General features: G+C 39.1%; 2 protein-coding genes across 2 annotated transcripts; one reads left to right on the top strand and one right to left on the bottom strand.

The window, feature by feature from the left end:
• The first annotated feature begins 289 nt into the window (after window positions 1-289).
• Window positions 290-11,370, top strand: ttbk2b (tau tubulin kinase 2b). Its single transcript, XM_077220630.1, has 15 exons — window positions 290-482; window positions 2,059-2,199; window positions 3,078-3,225; window positions 3,394-3,467; window positions 3,589-3,729; window positions 3,859-3,963; window positions 4,525-4,590; window positions 4,682-4,774; window positions 4,849-4,974; window positions 5,045-5,202; window positions 5,295-5,490; window positions 5,795-6,006; window positions 6,098-6,551; window positions 8,678-9,297; window positions 9,589-11,370. Exons 2-15 carry the CDS (start codon window positions 2,131-2,133, stop codon window positions 9,905-9,907), a joined length of 2,781 nt encoding a protein of 926 aa, XP_077076745.1. The 5' UTR covers window positions 290-482; window positions 2,059-2,130; the 3' UTR covers window positions 9,908-11,370.
• Window positions 11,371-11,373: 3 nt separating this feature from the next.
• Window positions 11,374-14,631, bottom strand: churc1 (churchill domain containing 1). Its single transcript, XM_077220631.1, has 4 exons — window positions 14,507-14,631; window positions 13,977-14,112; window positions 13,822-13,892; window positions 11,374-12,315 (listed from the first exon to the last, which is right to left on the bottom strand). Exons 1-4 carry the CDS (start codon window positions 14,543-14,545, stop codon window positions 12,223-12,225), a joined length of 339 nt encoding a protein of 112 aa, XP_077076746.1. The 5' UTR covers window positions 14,546-14,631; the 3' UTR covers window positions 11,374-12,222.
• Window positions 14,632-15,790: the final 1,159 nt, after the last annotated feature.

Below are 15,790 nucleotides of genomic sequence, written 5' to 3'. Positions count from 1 at the left end.
CTTTGTTAATGTTAGTTAATATGAAATACAACTGTTCGTGTTAGCTCAGGTTCATTAAATAATACTAACAGTTGCAACTTATAACTTAATGTATTAGTAAATGTTGAAATTAACATTAATTAAAATGAATAAATACAAGTATTTGTAATTAATAGACTGTTAGTTCATGTTAACTCATGTATATATATATATATATATATATATATATATATATATATATATTGTGTGTGTGTGTTTATATTTGTGTTATTGTTATTGTTCTAAACGATGTTGGGGATCAAACTCAATCGACCAGATGTGACGTCACATATCGGTACGCTCGCTCAGTCATCGAGCGGCCACTGCTGTGAACTTCAGTCGTTATTTTGTGTTTCTAAACGTTATGGGATTATGTCCAACATTTCATATCATCATGGTCTATAGAACAAAAGAAGATGTTCTGAGGTCTTGGGAAACATCTTGGTCCGCTGCTGCAGACAGAGGTAATGTTCACACCGGGTAACTTACCTGAATGAGCGCGTGCTTTGCGAGCTAACGTTAGTCCGCATTATTAGCGGGATTACAGCTGTCACAACATTGTGTAACCTGGCAACCGTATGTTCAATAATAGCTGTATTTTGAGGCACAAATGTACAGTTTGGCTAATTAGCTAGCGCGGTACTGTTTCATTGCGCTGTTTTGTACAGTGATTTGGCTCTGGCTGTCTGATGCTTTAGCTTTAGCTAGCCTTGTCCTGCGTCTCCTTCTGTTATCACTGGATGCAGTAAGGACAGAGAAAGACTCCACCAACATCTACAAGACAGCGGCAGTTTTCAACGTAGCTTGAAGATGTTAGCATAAGCTAAAATACTCACAATTCATTTACACATCCAGCTAATAAAGACACGTATCAGGCCAGCTGCAGCCACCCTTAAGATTATCCTTATTCAGTAACAGTAACGTTACTGCATGCAGACTCATCCATCAGTTCTGACTGGTGGGGGAAACATTATAGTATTGGTAGTTTAGTACAGATTTAATGACTACATCCTGAGTAAAAGCCTTTTAATAGAATTGTGTCAATTATAATGTTATCTTTTAAACTACAGTGAACATTTGTGTTGTTTTTTTCTTCAAATTTTTATATTAAATTTGAAAACATACACATCAATTTTGTCATACTTAAATGATAAAAAAAACACTTGCCAAAGCCTTACTGAACAATATGTATAAACATTTAACAAAAATGTTAATTTTATAGTTTATATACTGTATTTAAGCAGTTTTGTGTGTCAGACAATTTACATATTTTTTTGCATTTGGCCTGTGACATAAATCAAATCACTTTATTGTCACTACACCATATGACTAGTGGACCAATAATTGAAAGTCATGGGTGCATGATTCACCAACACTGCAGTCAAGTATTGATCAGTATAATACTATGCATAGTATGCATGTACATGAATACATATATTATTCAAGTTAATGCACATTATCTACAAGTCCTAGGAGTGGTAAATAAGTAGTAGAATGTTTCTCAATATGCATTTTGGCACTTTTTTTCTTATAGTTAAGATCAGAGCCAAGGTTCTCTGTCTTATAACTAGGCAGCCATATAAAATAATTAAGATGGTATTTTGTAGTCTTTGTGATTTAGATTGACAGATTATGTTTCCCTGAGTCCATGTCTTGCTGATTTTATTCTGGTTTCAGGCCTACAGTAAGCCTGTTCCTCAAGGATTTGACTGTATTTAGCTCCCATCAGTTTTGCTCTGCACCCTAGCAGTGACAGTCAAAGAACCAGGGCAGTTTCTTTTACAGATCTCGTCTTCTGTTTAAAAGACAACCTTAGGACAGGTCAGATTCATGTAGTTTAGTGTGCCTTTAAAGAAGGCCTGCCTAATGGATGCAGCCAATATATATTTTTCATTATTTTTGTCACGTCTACAATCATCATAGGCAAATTAATCTCTCTTATGTCTGCAAACTACTCTGGAGGCTTTAATTTCTGCTGTAACCCTGCGGGTCCAACTAAATGGAGCCTTGATGTTTTTCTGATCTTACTGTGATTTTCAGTGAGGACCCGAGCTCACTGATGTGAGGTGTAGAGCTTCTCTGAGTGTGCTCCGTCCACTCTTGAGCATCAGGATGAGTGGAACAGTGGAGCAGACTGATATCTTGGCTGTCGGGAGCATGGTCCGGGAGCGATGGAGAGTGGTGAGCTCTTTTGAACGAGCTGTATTTAGAAGGACAACGCTTCAGGACTATTAAGCTACTCACTGTTAGTTTTCGTAGAGATGTTCTGATAGCTGTCAGATTCCTTTATGTAAACTTCTGCACAGACAAGGGGATTTTTTCCTTTCGAGCCCAGTCAAACGATACACTGCAGGTGTGTTGAGCAGTGCTGACATCATCACGGAAAACTGTACAACATGCTGACAAATAGTCACAAGACACAGCATTTTATTTCATGACAAAATTGTTGTTTGGCTGGGACATTTTATTTCATGCCTGAACAGAACTGTCATGTAACATCTGTTCTCCAACACAAGTTTGAAAGCTGTCTACTCAATTATAGAAGGAAAAAAGATTTATATGGTACACTGCCTAAGTTTGAGGTACCTTTTTTGGAAAAATAATTTTTTTTTAGTCACCAAGGATGCATTAAATTTATCAAAAGTGACAGTAAATACATTATTTTTATTTCAAATAAATGGTGTTCTTTTGAACATGCTATGCATAAATGGATTATGAAAAACAAAATATCTCAGATTTTTCACAAAAATATTAAGTAGTACAACTATTTTCAACATTGATAATAAGAAATGTTTCTTGAGCAGCAAATCAGCATATTAGAATGCATGCTGAAGGATCATGTGACACTGAAGTAATGATGCTGAAAATACAGCTTTGCCATCACAGGAATAAATTAGACTAAAATTTTAAATGTATTAAAAAATAGAAAACCGTATTAAATGATAATATTTCACAATGCTACTATATTTTTTATCAAATAAGTGCAGTCTAAGTGTATTTTGTTTTGTTTGTTTCTGGATTTCTCTGTCGTTCATTCCAAGTTTTCCTTTCCTGTTTAGTTGAAGAAGATTGGTGGGGGTGGTTTTGGTGAGATCTATGAAGTCCTGGACCAGGTGAACCAGGTCAATGTGGCTCTGAAAGTGGAGTCTGCCCAGCAACCCAAACAGGTCCTGAAGATGGAAGTAGCAGTTTTGAAAAGACTTCAGGGTAAAGATGAAGACAGACGTTTAAGGCCTATATTAAACAAACATGAAGACACTAAATAAAGAAGCTATGTGTGCTACAGTGCTACTCTATTATGGGCAAAAACAGTATTGCATAAAAAAAAGGATTTGTATAACATTCTCTATTTCTTTAATTTGAACCATTTTGTAGGTAAAGACCATGTTTGTCGTTTTGTTGGCTGTGGGCGCAATGACCGCTTCAACTATGTGGTTATGGAGCTTCAGGTAGGGCGTCAGATGATTTATTCTTGTGCCTGAATTGATGGATGTTATCTCACACAAGTCATAGTAACTCAACAACCCTGACTTCAGTCACCCGAAGTGATGTTTGTCCATTGAACTGCAGGGAAGGAACTTGGCAGACCTTAGACGCAACATGAGCCATGGCACATTCAGTGTCTCCACCACACTCAGGCTGGGCCGACAAATCTTGGAAGCCATCGAGAGCATCCACTCTGTGGGCTTTCTGCATAGAGACATCAAACCCGTAAGTCTGCTCTCTCACAGATAGCCCTGGGCATAAAAGCACTTTTAATATTGACTATAATTTATTATTTCTTATTCTTTCTTTTTAGACTATGGAAACTAATCATCCAACCTTTTCTTTTTCAAACAGTCCAACTTCGCAATGGGCCGACTTTCCATTACATGCCGAACCTGTTATATGCTTGATTTTGGGTTGGCACGTCAGTTCACAAACTCATGTCAAGAAGTCCGTCCAGTGAGTAATCACAGATGTATTTTAAAGCTTATGTTTATGAAATATCTCTCTGTCTTTTTAAGTATGCTATTGTCATATATTAGTGTTGCTTAAAGGGATAGTTCACCCCAAAATGAAAATTCAGTTATCAATTTTTCACATTCATGTTGTTCCAAACCTGTATGACTATTACTTATATTACAGACTTCTGAAGTCATACGAAAGATTTGGATGAGAAATAACCCAAATTTAAGTCAGAATTCAGAGCTCATGAGAGAAGTAGTGTTGTATGATTTGTGAACAAATGAGTCTTTCGAGTATGATTTTTTTCTTCTTCAATGAATCAGTTGATCTGGTTCACAAAACTGGTCTAAATGATCCTTTTATTAATCAGAATCATACTACTCAAACTCTCATAAATGAACCAAAAAAGGTAGAGGTGGATGTGAAGTTTTTGAAGTGAACATTGACTTAAATTTCAATGTCGTAATTTTGACAGAATTTTCATCTTTGACTGAACTTAACCTGTAATGTGTTTCTATATATTTTCTTATGACTGCACTTTCTCTTTATTGTCCAAAGCCACGACCAGTGGCAGGATTCAGAGGGACCGTCCGTTATGCTTCAGTTAATGCTCACAAGAATAAGGTAATGGCAGTTGCTGATCAGGTGTCCTTTACACAGCAGGTCATATTACTTGTTCATATTTCACTAAAATGCATATCATTCATTTTCAAAGGAAATGAGTCGACATGATGACCTCTGGTCATTATTTTATATGCTTGTGGAGTTCATGGTGGGTCAGCTACCCTGGAGGAAAATCAAAGACAAAGTAAGTTCTGCTCAAATTGTAATTTTCCATTAATAAAAGATCTGCTGGTATTCTTAATCCTGCTATCAATATAGGAACAGGTCGGAAATATGAAGGAGACGTACAACCATCGCCTCATGCTCAAGCACCTCCCAGATGATTTTAACATTTTCCTCGACCATATCTCCAATCTGGACTACTACACTAAACCAGATTATCAGGTCCAGAGCCATTCTTTAGCAGAGATGTTTGTAAGCGTAGCCATTCACTAACATACTCATTGTGTTGTAGCTCCTGATGTCAGTCTTTGACAACAGTATGAAGAGCTACAATGTGGTGGAAAATGACCCGTATGACTGGGAGAGAACGGATTCAGAGGACACGCTTAATGTTGGAACCCTGACAACCACAGCCCAGCAGTTAACCCGCCTCACACCTGCATATATGGGGTAGATATTCAGCATCAAATGATTCAATGTTGTATTGAGTCTATATATAAACTGTTTGAGGTCTACATTGTCAAATGAATGTTTCCTCCTAGCATGGCCAATGCCTCTGTGATCCCGGGTGATCTGCAGCGTGAGAACACAGAGGACGTCCTTCAGGGTGAGCGCCTCAGCGAGGCTGATAATTGTACCCCCATCCCAACGCAGCCTGCGCAGGGTGCGGATGTCTGGGAGGATATAGAGCATAGTCGCGACCGAAACCTCAACCACGTTCAACCGCTAATCAGAAAGGTACTATTCAGATGGGATGACTGCTAATCACTCTGTTACTTACATACCTGTAAACTTGTCGCCTTTTGGTTAAATTTGCCATTCTGGCATTTCACGTCATTCGTGCAAATCCAGGTTTTCTTTGGGGGTTGGGGGGTTTATATGAATGTATATCTGAAGGGATCCATATTCATTAGAAGAATTCATTAGAAGAATTTAAAGAGTAGGCCCATTGTTACTTATACCCTCCCCATTACCTTTTTCGCCGGTCCAAATAGTATGTATTGAAGTCGGAGGTAGTCATGAGCTTGTGTTTCTGATTCAGGTGGCTAGTGAGGAGGAGCGAAGCAAAGAGGGCAACCAGAGCCCCAACAGTGGCTCCATGCAGGGCTCTCCCAGACGTGTGCGCTCAGAGACCTTGCTCATCGACCGTGTGGCTCCTCTGCTGAGAAGGATGCGCCATAGTCAGAGCATGGGGCTAGACAAGAGACTGACTCCCGAACCCAAACCCACCATTGAACGCTTCCTTGAGGCCTAGTCAGTAAACAAAGTCTTAATGAACTTCCTTATAAATGTGAATTTGGTCTCTAGAGACATCATAACCACTTCTCCTTCTTCATCTCATTAGTTTAGGCAAGCAGCGGCCAGGTATGTCCCAAGACAGGTCTGTCTGTCGGGTCGAGCAGGGCTCTTTGGAGGACGAGGAGGGGGCAGCCAGTAGCGGTTACGTTGCCGTCAACCTCAGCCCCGTCCCTCAAGAGGGTGACTCACAGGAGTGGGTCCTAGTTGAGCTTGAAGGTGCTAGTGGTTCAGCTGGCTCTAAACCAGATGAGGAGGAACGCTCAGGACTCTCGCCACGCTCCTCCAGCCCCCTCGCCCTCCCTCGCACCTGGTCCGACCCCTTGCCTCAGCGTGCTAGCAGCCTTGCCTCAGCAGAATTCCACACCGGTGTCTGCCACACTGGACCTCCATTCGCCAGACTTCCGGGTTTGTCTGGCGTAATAGGCCTGTCTGGATTAAGAAGACTTCCCACAATACAGCCTGCGTCAATGGTCCACCTCAGCAGGTCTCATCTTGAGCAGGTAAATGTCTCATGCTACATTCTGAGTAGAAGAATTTGCATTCCTAAACAAAAGTCTATATTGTGAAATATCAAGTCAAAATTATACAACTATTAAAAAGTTTGGGTCGGTAAGATTTTAAATTTTAGTTTTTTGAAAGAAGTCTCTTATGGGGGCGGTACGGTGGCTCAGTGGGTAGCACTGTCGACCCACAGCAAGAAGGTCCCTGGTTCGAGCCAGGAGTCCTCTCTGTGGAGTGTGCATATTCTCCCTGTGTCAGAGGGTGTTCGCGTTTCCCCCAAAGACTTGCAGGTTAGGTGGATTGGATATGCCAAATTGGGTTGTGGCAGGAAGGGCATTTGTAAATCCTGTGCCAAATGTGTGTGTGATGTGGACCCTGCAAATGAGTTGGAATAACTCTAGGATTAAGATGATGAAAGACGTCTTAAAATGAACGAAGTTAAAATAATGTAGAAAGATTCGTGGACGCTCTGACTTAGATCGAATGCTTGGTCTTGTAAACTTTATTTAAAGAGGCGGCAAAGCAAACAAGCATGTTGATCGGTATTTTTGCAGACTGACCACAAGTAAGGTATAAGTTAATCTCATGAAATCTTTTAAATGTGAAAGAAAGGAATTGAGCGATGGAAAGAACTCAGTAATTATAGTTACAGGTTTGCTAACGAAATAAACCCCCCCAAAAAAAAGCCATTTGTGTAGTGTGGCTTTTGTGTTCATGGTTAAGTGCTTGTCTAATTTCAAAATGCAGTTTATAGGAGACGTTTACTAGGCTTGGTCTTTAATTAACATTAACATTAATTTGTGTGCATCCTACATTACAATAACTGTCCTGGTTGAAGCGTAGCCTTAATGCAATTGGTCAAATCTGTGTTGTTTTGTGCAAATTAATTGCATTCCCGCTGAAAAACAAGCGTTCTGGCATGAAAATGTTGCCTATAAATAGTGTTGCGTGCCTCCTTATCAAATTCACATCACAATGGATGATCAAGTTGTTGTACATAGGGACATGTTGTATATTATTGGGAAACTCGCCACAGCAACGATCAGCCTCTCCTCCGTTTTGCCTGGGAACTAATGTGGTCGGAACCAAAGTTTACAGGACTGCGTACTCTGGAATCCTCTCAAGCGGAGGACTTCTACATTCCGATTGGTTGCCGCCGAACCGCGCCATAGCTCATTACCATAAATTTGACCTGACTTCAACTCTCCTCGCCGCCCTCACCGTCCGGCTCACATTGAAAATGAATGACTTCCGGCCACTTTGACGCTCTCACCGGCGGTGGTGTGAATGCACAGTTATGCTCAACAGGGGCTGCTTTTATTTAATAACAAATATAGTAAAAACAGTAATATTGTAAAATATTACTACAATTAAAAAAAACTGTTTTCTATTTTAATATATTTAAAATGTAATTCATTCCTGTTATACCCAAGCTGAATTTTTCAGCAGCCATTACTCCAGTCTTCAGTGTCACATGATCCTTCATATGCTGATTTAGTGCATTTCTTATTGTTTATTATCATTGTTAAAATAATCTGTGCTGCTTAATATTTTATTAACATTTTTTTTAAGATTCTTTGATGAATAGAAAGATTTAAAGAACATTTAAAGAAGCATTGATTTAAAATAGAAATCTTTTGTAATATTATAAATGTATTTACTGTCACTTTTGATCAATTTAATGCGTCCTTGCTGAAAAAAAGTATTAATTTCTTCTTTTTTTTAAACGTCAAAAATTTTAAACAAAAGAAAAATCCTAAACTTTTGAACAATAGTGTACCTGTAATGTTAATATTAAAGACAGGAAATGACAATTCATTTCCATAATGTTTCATTGTGTAAGGGAAACTGAAGCAGTACGTAGTGATCGTTTATGGGTGCATTGCAGTAGTTTCACTGCAACATAGTCTCGGATTTTGGCCAGCAACTTGGATTTACACATTACTGTATATCAAAAACATCAGATCAAAAGTGAAGCTGACACAAGCTCAGAAAATCTCACCAGACCTCGTATTTTGGCCAAGCAAAGGATGGTACATTAAGAAAAAAAACACATTTGTAAGATTATTATCTCTGCAGGGCTCCATAAATAATGTCTTGTCTTTTAATGCTATTCTTTTCACAGTCATCCAGTGCAGTGCTACAGCCCATTCAGCCTCAGCAGAAGACAGGAGACAACTCTCAGCCTGACAATCCACCAGGCCCTGCGGAAAAAGAGCACAACCACGTGTCAGCTATTTCACCCTCTAAAAGCCCTAAGAAGCCAGATGAAAACATTATCTCTGTCAAGGCCTCTGACAAGGATGTGGAGAGTGACTCGGGCTGTCCTGACGGTGGGACTCCTTCAACCCCTAACCAGGGTGAGACAACTGGACACAGTGTTGATGCAGCTCCGGCATCTCCTCGTGAACTCTCCCCCCGAACCAGTCGCATCCCGGTCCGTGACCCGGACTCTCCGACTCGCAGGGGTTTTCCAGCTCCGCTTTCCCCGTCTCTGTCGCTGTCATGTGAGCACTTCCCCTCAGCGTTGCTGCGTGACAAGTTCACCTTTCCCACCGGTTCTCGAGGGTCAGACTGGCAGGTGGAGGAGCCGCTCTCTCTGTCTTCCTCTTCTGGACCTCTTTCAGGCAAGAGTAAAATACCAAGACCCATAAGCCCCACACTAGGACCGGATCAGCTGTCTGCTCGATTTATTCCTCGACCGCCACCAGGCAAACCGCCCCTTCGTACAGGTGGCGAGAACAGGTGAGAGAAGCAAGAATTTAAAAATTAGTATTTTCATAATGTAGCAAGTTAGTTGCTTTCTTGTTTCACTGTATTGAGTTGTCCTCATTGGATGCACGTAAAAACCACACACACAATGATACCAGTGTAGTCCATGAAAACTATTATGTGCTGGTTATTTTTAGATAATCAAAAACATACAGCGTGACCAATGTAGTCCAAGTGATGGTCCAGTTTGATTCATGAACAAATGACTCGAACACTAGTTTGAATCAGTCTGAAATGTGATATTGAATGTTATTGTCCTTTCAGACGCAGACGCTACCGCATTCGCGCTAGCAGCACCGGTGACACGGACCTCTTGGACAACCTTTCTCAGCTCATGCATGAGCGAGGTGGGATGGGCGTCAGCTCCTCTCGTTACCAGCGCACCACCGTCTCCTCTCTGCAGCGCTCACTAAGCTCCTCCCCTTCCCGTTTTGAGGGGGGTCACAGCCAGTCGCCAAGTAGCTGCTCAGCCTCCCCGCCTCCTCGAATCAGTGACTTGCGAGTAAATCACGGGTCAGGGTTCTGCACCAGAGTCAGAGCAGGAAGTCCTGAGAGCAAAACCACAACCAAAACGAGCAAATAAAGTGAAAAGCTTGTAATCGATGGCGCGAGTTGTCAGTAATTTGACAACCGGTTTCAAAAGTAGCTTTTAACATCACATGATGAAGCCTGGTGAACTGTAGCCTTTTTACAAGTTGTGTTTTTATAAGTAGAGTGATAAAGTACAAGGTATTTGCCGGTTGGTTGTGACTTCTTGAAAGCATCATGTTTTTGACATTTTAGGACAACATGAAATATTAACATGCTGAACTTTCCAGTGACGCTGTGTAACTTTGTCCTAAAAACTTGCCCATTGCATTTCAGCGCAATTATTTTTATTTATTTATTTTACACTCTATATAGTTTGTGCCATATATTTTTTTGTTACATTTAAATCATCTTTTTAATGTTTCTTTTTTGCACTTATGTTAGTTTTAAACACTTTCTATTTGCCACTATCAGTGAGATTGTTTGAAATGTGAAAACAATGGGGCTGCACTTAGTAACTCATTGTATTCTGTCAAACAGTTGCATGTTTCAAGTTTTGTTGGCACTCCAGATACTCTAACCTTACATTTTCTATCTTTGTTTGTTTGTTTTTTTAATCATTGGTCAAAGCATTTAATCTTAAATGCTCATTTCAACCCATAGCCATCTATACAATGTGATATCATTCACGTATAGGTACATCTGGTCCAAGCAAGCATGTGTATATATGTATTTCAGGGAATGTATGTACTGTAAACTGTATCATCTATAGAATGTATTTATTTATTTATTGGATGTGGTTACGTACCTGACAATGTAGCTTTATTACTTGCTACTGAGTGAATTCGCCATCATATTAAGGGTCAGCAACCTTGCAATTGCCAAGTATAATCTCTTCCATGCCTGCAATATCATACTAACAGTCCCTGTAAATAGTTATAACATCAATAAGAAACTTGGTGATATATTGCAGTGAAACACTACAGACCCTTAAAGGAACTCTTGATTCAAACACTATAGTCCCATTACCATATTACTTGAATGCATCAGCAAGAACAGTATGAGTTGGCTGCTTATGTCAAGATGCTTCTGCAGATTTTGGGATTTAATTCTCTGTCATGGAATTTATTAAAAGTTGTCTAAAGAGTGAGAGACCCTTGCGGATGTACAAAGAAAGTTATTGTAGCTACCGAGTCATTACCACGACTTCATTGTGTGCTGTGCAGCTAGAATAGTTGTTTTGTTCTGGATCGTCTGTTTTGTCCTCAGAAAGTACTTTTACTTTAAAAGCATCAGAATAAACCCACAACTGCGGAATGGAGGATGGTCTATCATCATAAGAATTGTACATAATCTGAACTGTATATAGATATAAATATATTAGGAAAAAGAAATTCCACCTCGTGCTTCATGTACTGTATTTTGCTAACAAACATATTTCAATCAGGCAAAAAAGTTACCATGTTGGAATGTATATGTATTCATATTAATGGAATAAATAAGTACTCAAGTACCAAATGCTTGATTTTGTGATGACATTATGCTGTCATTATTTTAATAAAAGAAATGCATTGTTTCATAGTTTTAGACAAAGCATACAAAATATTTTGTTGCATTAAAACTAGAAATACAGTATGACATCATATAGACTGAAATGTAAGTATCCGTAATAAGCAGGAATCTGATTTTTAATTTTGTGTACCATTTGTAAGTGTTGCATAGTAACAAAAGTCCTGTCTGCGATTAACAAATTGCAAATCAACTTAAACCTTACCTAACCTTTCTTGCAAATCAGATATTCCCACTGCAGACTCATTTAATTGGCAACAGAACAATACTGCGTATGAAAGCCCAATTCACAGGTCACCGACAGTCACCAGATTACAGCACGTCACTTCTCCGACATTCTAATTCCAATTCAGCAAGTTCAATCGGCGGAAAAACAAGCTCCGACAAAACCCAATGAAGTGTATGTTGCCGTCTGTCGTTGCTGTGTGAATTGGCATTAAGGTGAGATAGGAGAAAGCATTTTAACATGGGAAACAATACACACTTTCCTTTTAACAGAGTGAGCAAATCAAACATTTGAGGATCACGGGATGAACACAAAGCATAAGGAACCATGGCTCTTAATTAGGTTTAATATTTGTAAATGACTCTCAAACTCATGTCTTTATGAGTCGGAACCATACTGTGAACCTTGATGCCACTCTTGAAGCAGTAGAAACAAAGAACACGATGCATTCTGCAATATATTCTCTTGGATTAATCGTGACAGTGTGTCTTCATTGCATATTTCATGGCTCCCTCCATCATGCATAACCGTGCTCTTTACAAAGATAGACAGGGAACTGCATGTGTGCAAATACTCTAGAACAGAGGAGCTGTTTGTCTGGGATCGTCTGGCAGAACACTGATGGAATCCTCTGCTTTTCCACACAGCATACACAACATTGTGTATTCCTGAAAAAAAAAGAAGAATATATAATAAAATAAAAATCCCCTTTAAAAACCTAAACAAACTAAGCAAATCCTATTAATCCGTCCAACATTGTAATATCCATGTTCTGTACTATTTACATAAACTTAAAATTATGGCTCAGAAGAATTTTTTTTTATATTTTATTTTATATATTTTGTAATTTTTTATCATAATTTGTTAAATTTATCTTAATAAGAGATGGGGTCATAAGCGACTTGTTTCTCCTTTTAATAGTTCATTCAAAAAGTTGGCAAAAATCTAAGCTTACATTGAAGCAAAAGAATTGAAAGTGGGGAGTAAATCACATTATGCAATAAATGCTTTTCTACAAAACACGTTGGCCATAATTATTGGCACCTTTTTATTAAATACTTTTTGCAACCTCTTTTAGCCAAGATAACAGCTCTGAATTTTCTCCTATAATGCCTGATGAGATTGGAGAACAACTGACAAGAGATCAGAGACCATTCCTTCATAGAGAATCTCTCCAGATACTTCAGATTCCCAGATCCATGTTGGCGCTTTTTCTATAGGGTTCAGGTCTGGGAACTGGGACGGTCATGGCAGACGCTTCATTTTGTGCTCAGTGACACATTTTTGTGTTGATTTTGATGTTTGTTTTAGATCGTTGTCCTGATCGAAGATCCATTATAAGATTTCTAGCAGATGCCATCAGGTTTAGATCTGTTGGTATTTACTATAGAATCCATGATACCAGGGATCTGAACAAGATGCCCAGGACCTTCAGCAAAAAATAGGCCCACAACATTAAAGATCCAGCTGTATATTTACTTTTTTATCCCTGTTTGCCAAAAAGCTATTTTTTTAATTTTGACTATAGAATCCAGTCCCTTTTGAAGTTCCAGTTTTACTCATTGTAATGGATGATTAAGGGAATTTGGCCTTTGTGTTTCCTCATATTTATACTCCTGATAAACAAGAACTCATAGCTGGACAATTTCATGTTTCTAGTCACCCTGGTGTGCTAAAACATTTAAATATTAATAGGACTAACTTCAGAGATATTTTACAAAAAAATCTAGGGGTGCCAATAATTGTGGCCAACGTGTTATGGAGAAGAAAAAAATATTTCATAATGTTAGTTTCCCCCCACTTTCAAATCTTTTACTTCAATTAAATGTTTGATTTTTGTGTTTGTTTGTTTTTAAATGAAAGATCAAAAGGATAAACAATGCAGATTTATTTTTACAGCCATCTTTGATCATATTGGATTTAGATGGAAGGATTTCGGGATGGTTGGTTAGTGGCCACCACGTTCCAACAAGACAGCGACGTCAGCAGCGGGTGATGATTTGGGCTGATATATTGGGAAGTCAGATGGAATATATATATATATATATATATATATATATATATATATATATGTGTGTGTGTGTGTGTGTAAACCGTATTCGTCTGTTTATAATTGTACAACGATCTCTAATAAACTTCTAGCGTCTTTCAAAACATTTAGAAACAGGGCTCACCTGATAGTCATCCACCACAGTGAAGGTGTACTCATGTCTGGCTATGACATGATCACAGTTCTTGCACATATCTGAGGATGGAAAAGCAAATACTGATGACGTCAGTCTGAGACGTTCAGCGGAATATGTCCATGCAACGAAGTGACGTGACTCACGCAGATAAGTGACAATCTCCTCCTCATCTTCATTCACGATCGTCCTGTCACTGATCAACACAAAGTCCCGCTGATGACAGTTGGCGCATCCGAGAAAATTCATGAGATATGAACCATTCTCGAGACAGGTATTACCCTATTGCACATAACAGATTAAGTAAACACCTGAAATACAGTTTCTAGCAAAAAAAAAAATATTAAGAGACTAACACTGTCAATAAATGTAAATAAATAAATAAATTATGCTCGCTTGAACTCAGTGCACAAATAAACAAAACAAATTCAGCTTAGTGCTATTAAATATTAAGTCTCAATAATTAACGGGAAAAGGTAAATGCCTAATGCTAGTAGATAGTTGGCTACTAAGCACAAAACTTTTCAGGAAACATAAGTGCAGTGATGCTATCTTTGATTGACTGGAAACCAACAACCCAAGCTGCATTTGCCTCTTTGAACTTTAATGGCATCAAAGGAACATATAGCAGCAGGATTCGCGCGATGTGTGCCAGTCACAATGATCATGAACTCACCCTGTCGGGATATTGTTTCTGCATACAACCAGTACACATTTCGGAAAATAATAGCAGCACAGATCAAAGCACCCAGACGCTTCCGTGTTCGTCTTCTTCTGTGTATTCTCTGTAGGATTGGTGAGTATAGCGCCCCCAGCGGTGCGTTCATCAAATCTGCGATTGAAAGACAGGATATTTGTCTTTTTCGATTAAAAATGTGACGTTTCCATAAACTGTATATATAAAAACCGTGAATGTACACATTTATTTATTAATTTGTAAACAAACATTGAATTGTATAAATCCTTGTGTGTGTGTGTGTGTGTGTGTGTGTGTGTGTGTGTGTGTGTGTGTGTGTGTGTGTGTGTGTGTGTGTATAGGCGCCGATACCGTGGATGCTCCGGGGCTCGAGCACCCACGGAAAATATCGAGCACCCTGCACCCACGTGTGCCAGATTACCAGTAGGCTGCATTCATTTAAAATTAAACATTGCAGTTGGTGCCATAGACTCTATATGATGTCTATGGTTGGTGCTATGTGAAGCGTCTGTCACACTGTGATTGGTTATGTCGCTGTCAGTCGCCTGCTCCATATCCTATCCACCAATCACAGCGTTTCTCGGATGAAAACGCCTCTGATCGCGGTTACAGGTCAGTTAAACTTTTGATCTCCAATCCTGTCTGTTGTGAGAAGTGGCGCTGTCCTGAGCTATTTTCCTGAGTTCAAAGATAGCCTACTTTACGGCTTTATTATCAAGTAAATAGGTGTGTGCGTTCGTGTCGGTGGCTGTCCATTTCCTAAAAGGGGTCGCACACCGGACGAGAAGCGCAGTGCCATGTCTTTTAAAATTCGAACACATTATTCTCTATGAGTGTAACTTACACACACCGGCGGCGCCCAGCTACGGCTTTAGGACCTTGTTCAAAATCCTGCCGTGCCACAGAGCGCGATTTACATAGTTTTATATTAAATTTACATGTATTTGTCTCAAATCGTCGTTAATGTAGGCTATATACTGACTACAACTTGTGCTGCAATATGAAATTTATGTATTTGTCTCAAATTGTCGTTAATGTATATACTGACTACAACCTGTGTTGCAATATACATTTAGTTTTACATTAATTTACAGAAATCAGCTGCTTGAATGAAAATTGCTGATGTTATCGGATTTTCAGGTGATATTCTCAATTCATTCAGTTGGACGCTCAAGTGTTCAGACTGCAGATTTTGCAACGGTTGTATTTAATTGTACAGTACAATCATAACATAGTACAGACATTATCTTAATTCCATAATGT

This window comes from Siphateles boraxobius, unplaced genomic scaffold (assembly GCF_051911475.1).
Source record: "Siphateles boraxobius isolate OS27281-9 unplaced genomic scaffold, OSU_SipBor_1 8, whole genome shotgun sequence".
NCBI classification, from domain to species: Eukaryota; Metazoa; Chordata; class Actinopteri; order Cypriniformes; family Leuciscidae; genus Siphateles; species Siphateles boraxobius.
Note: the sequence above shows the minus strand (reverse complement) of the source record. Positions and strands in the feature narration are given on the sequence as shown.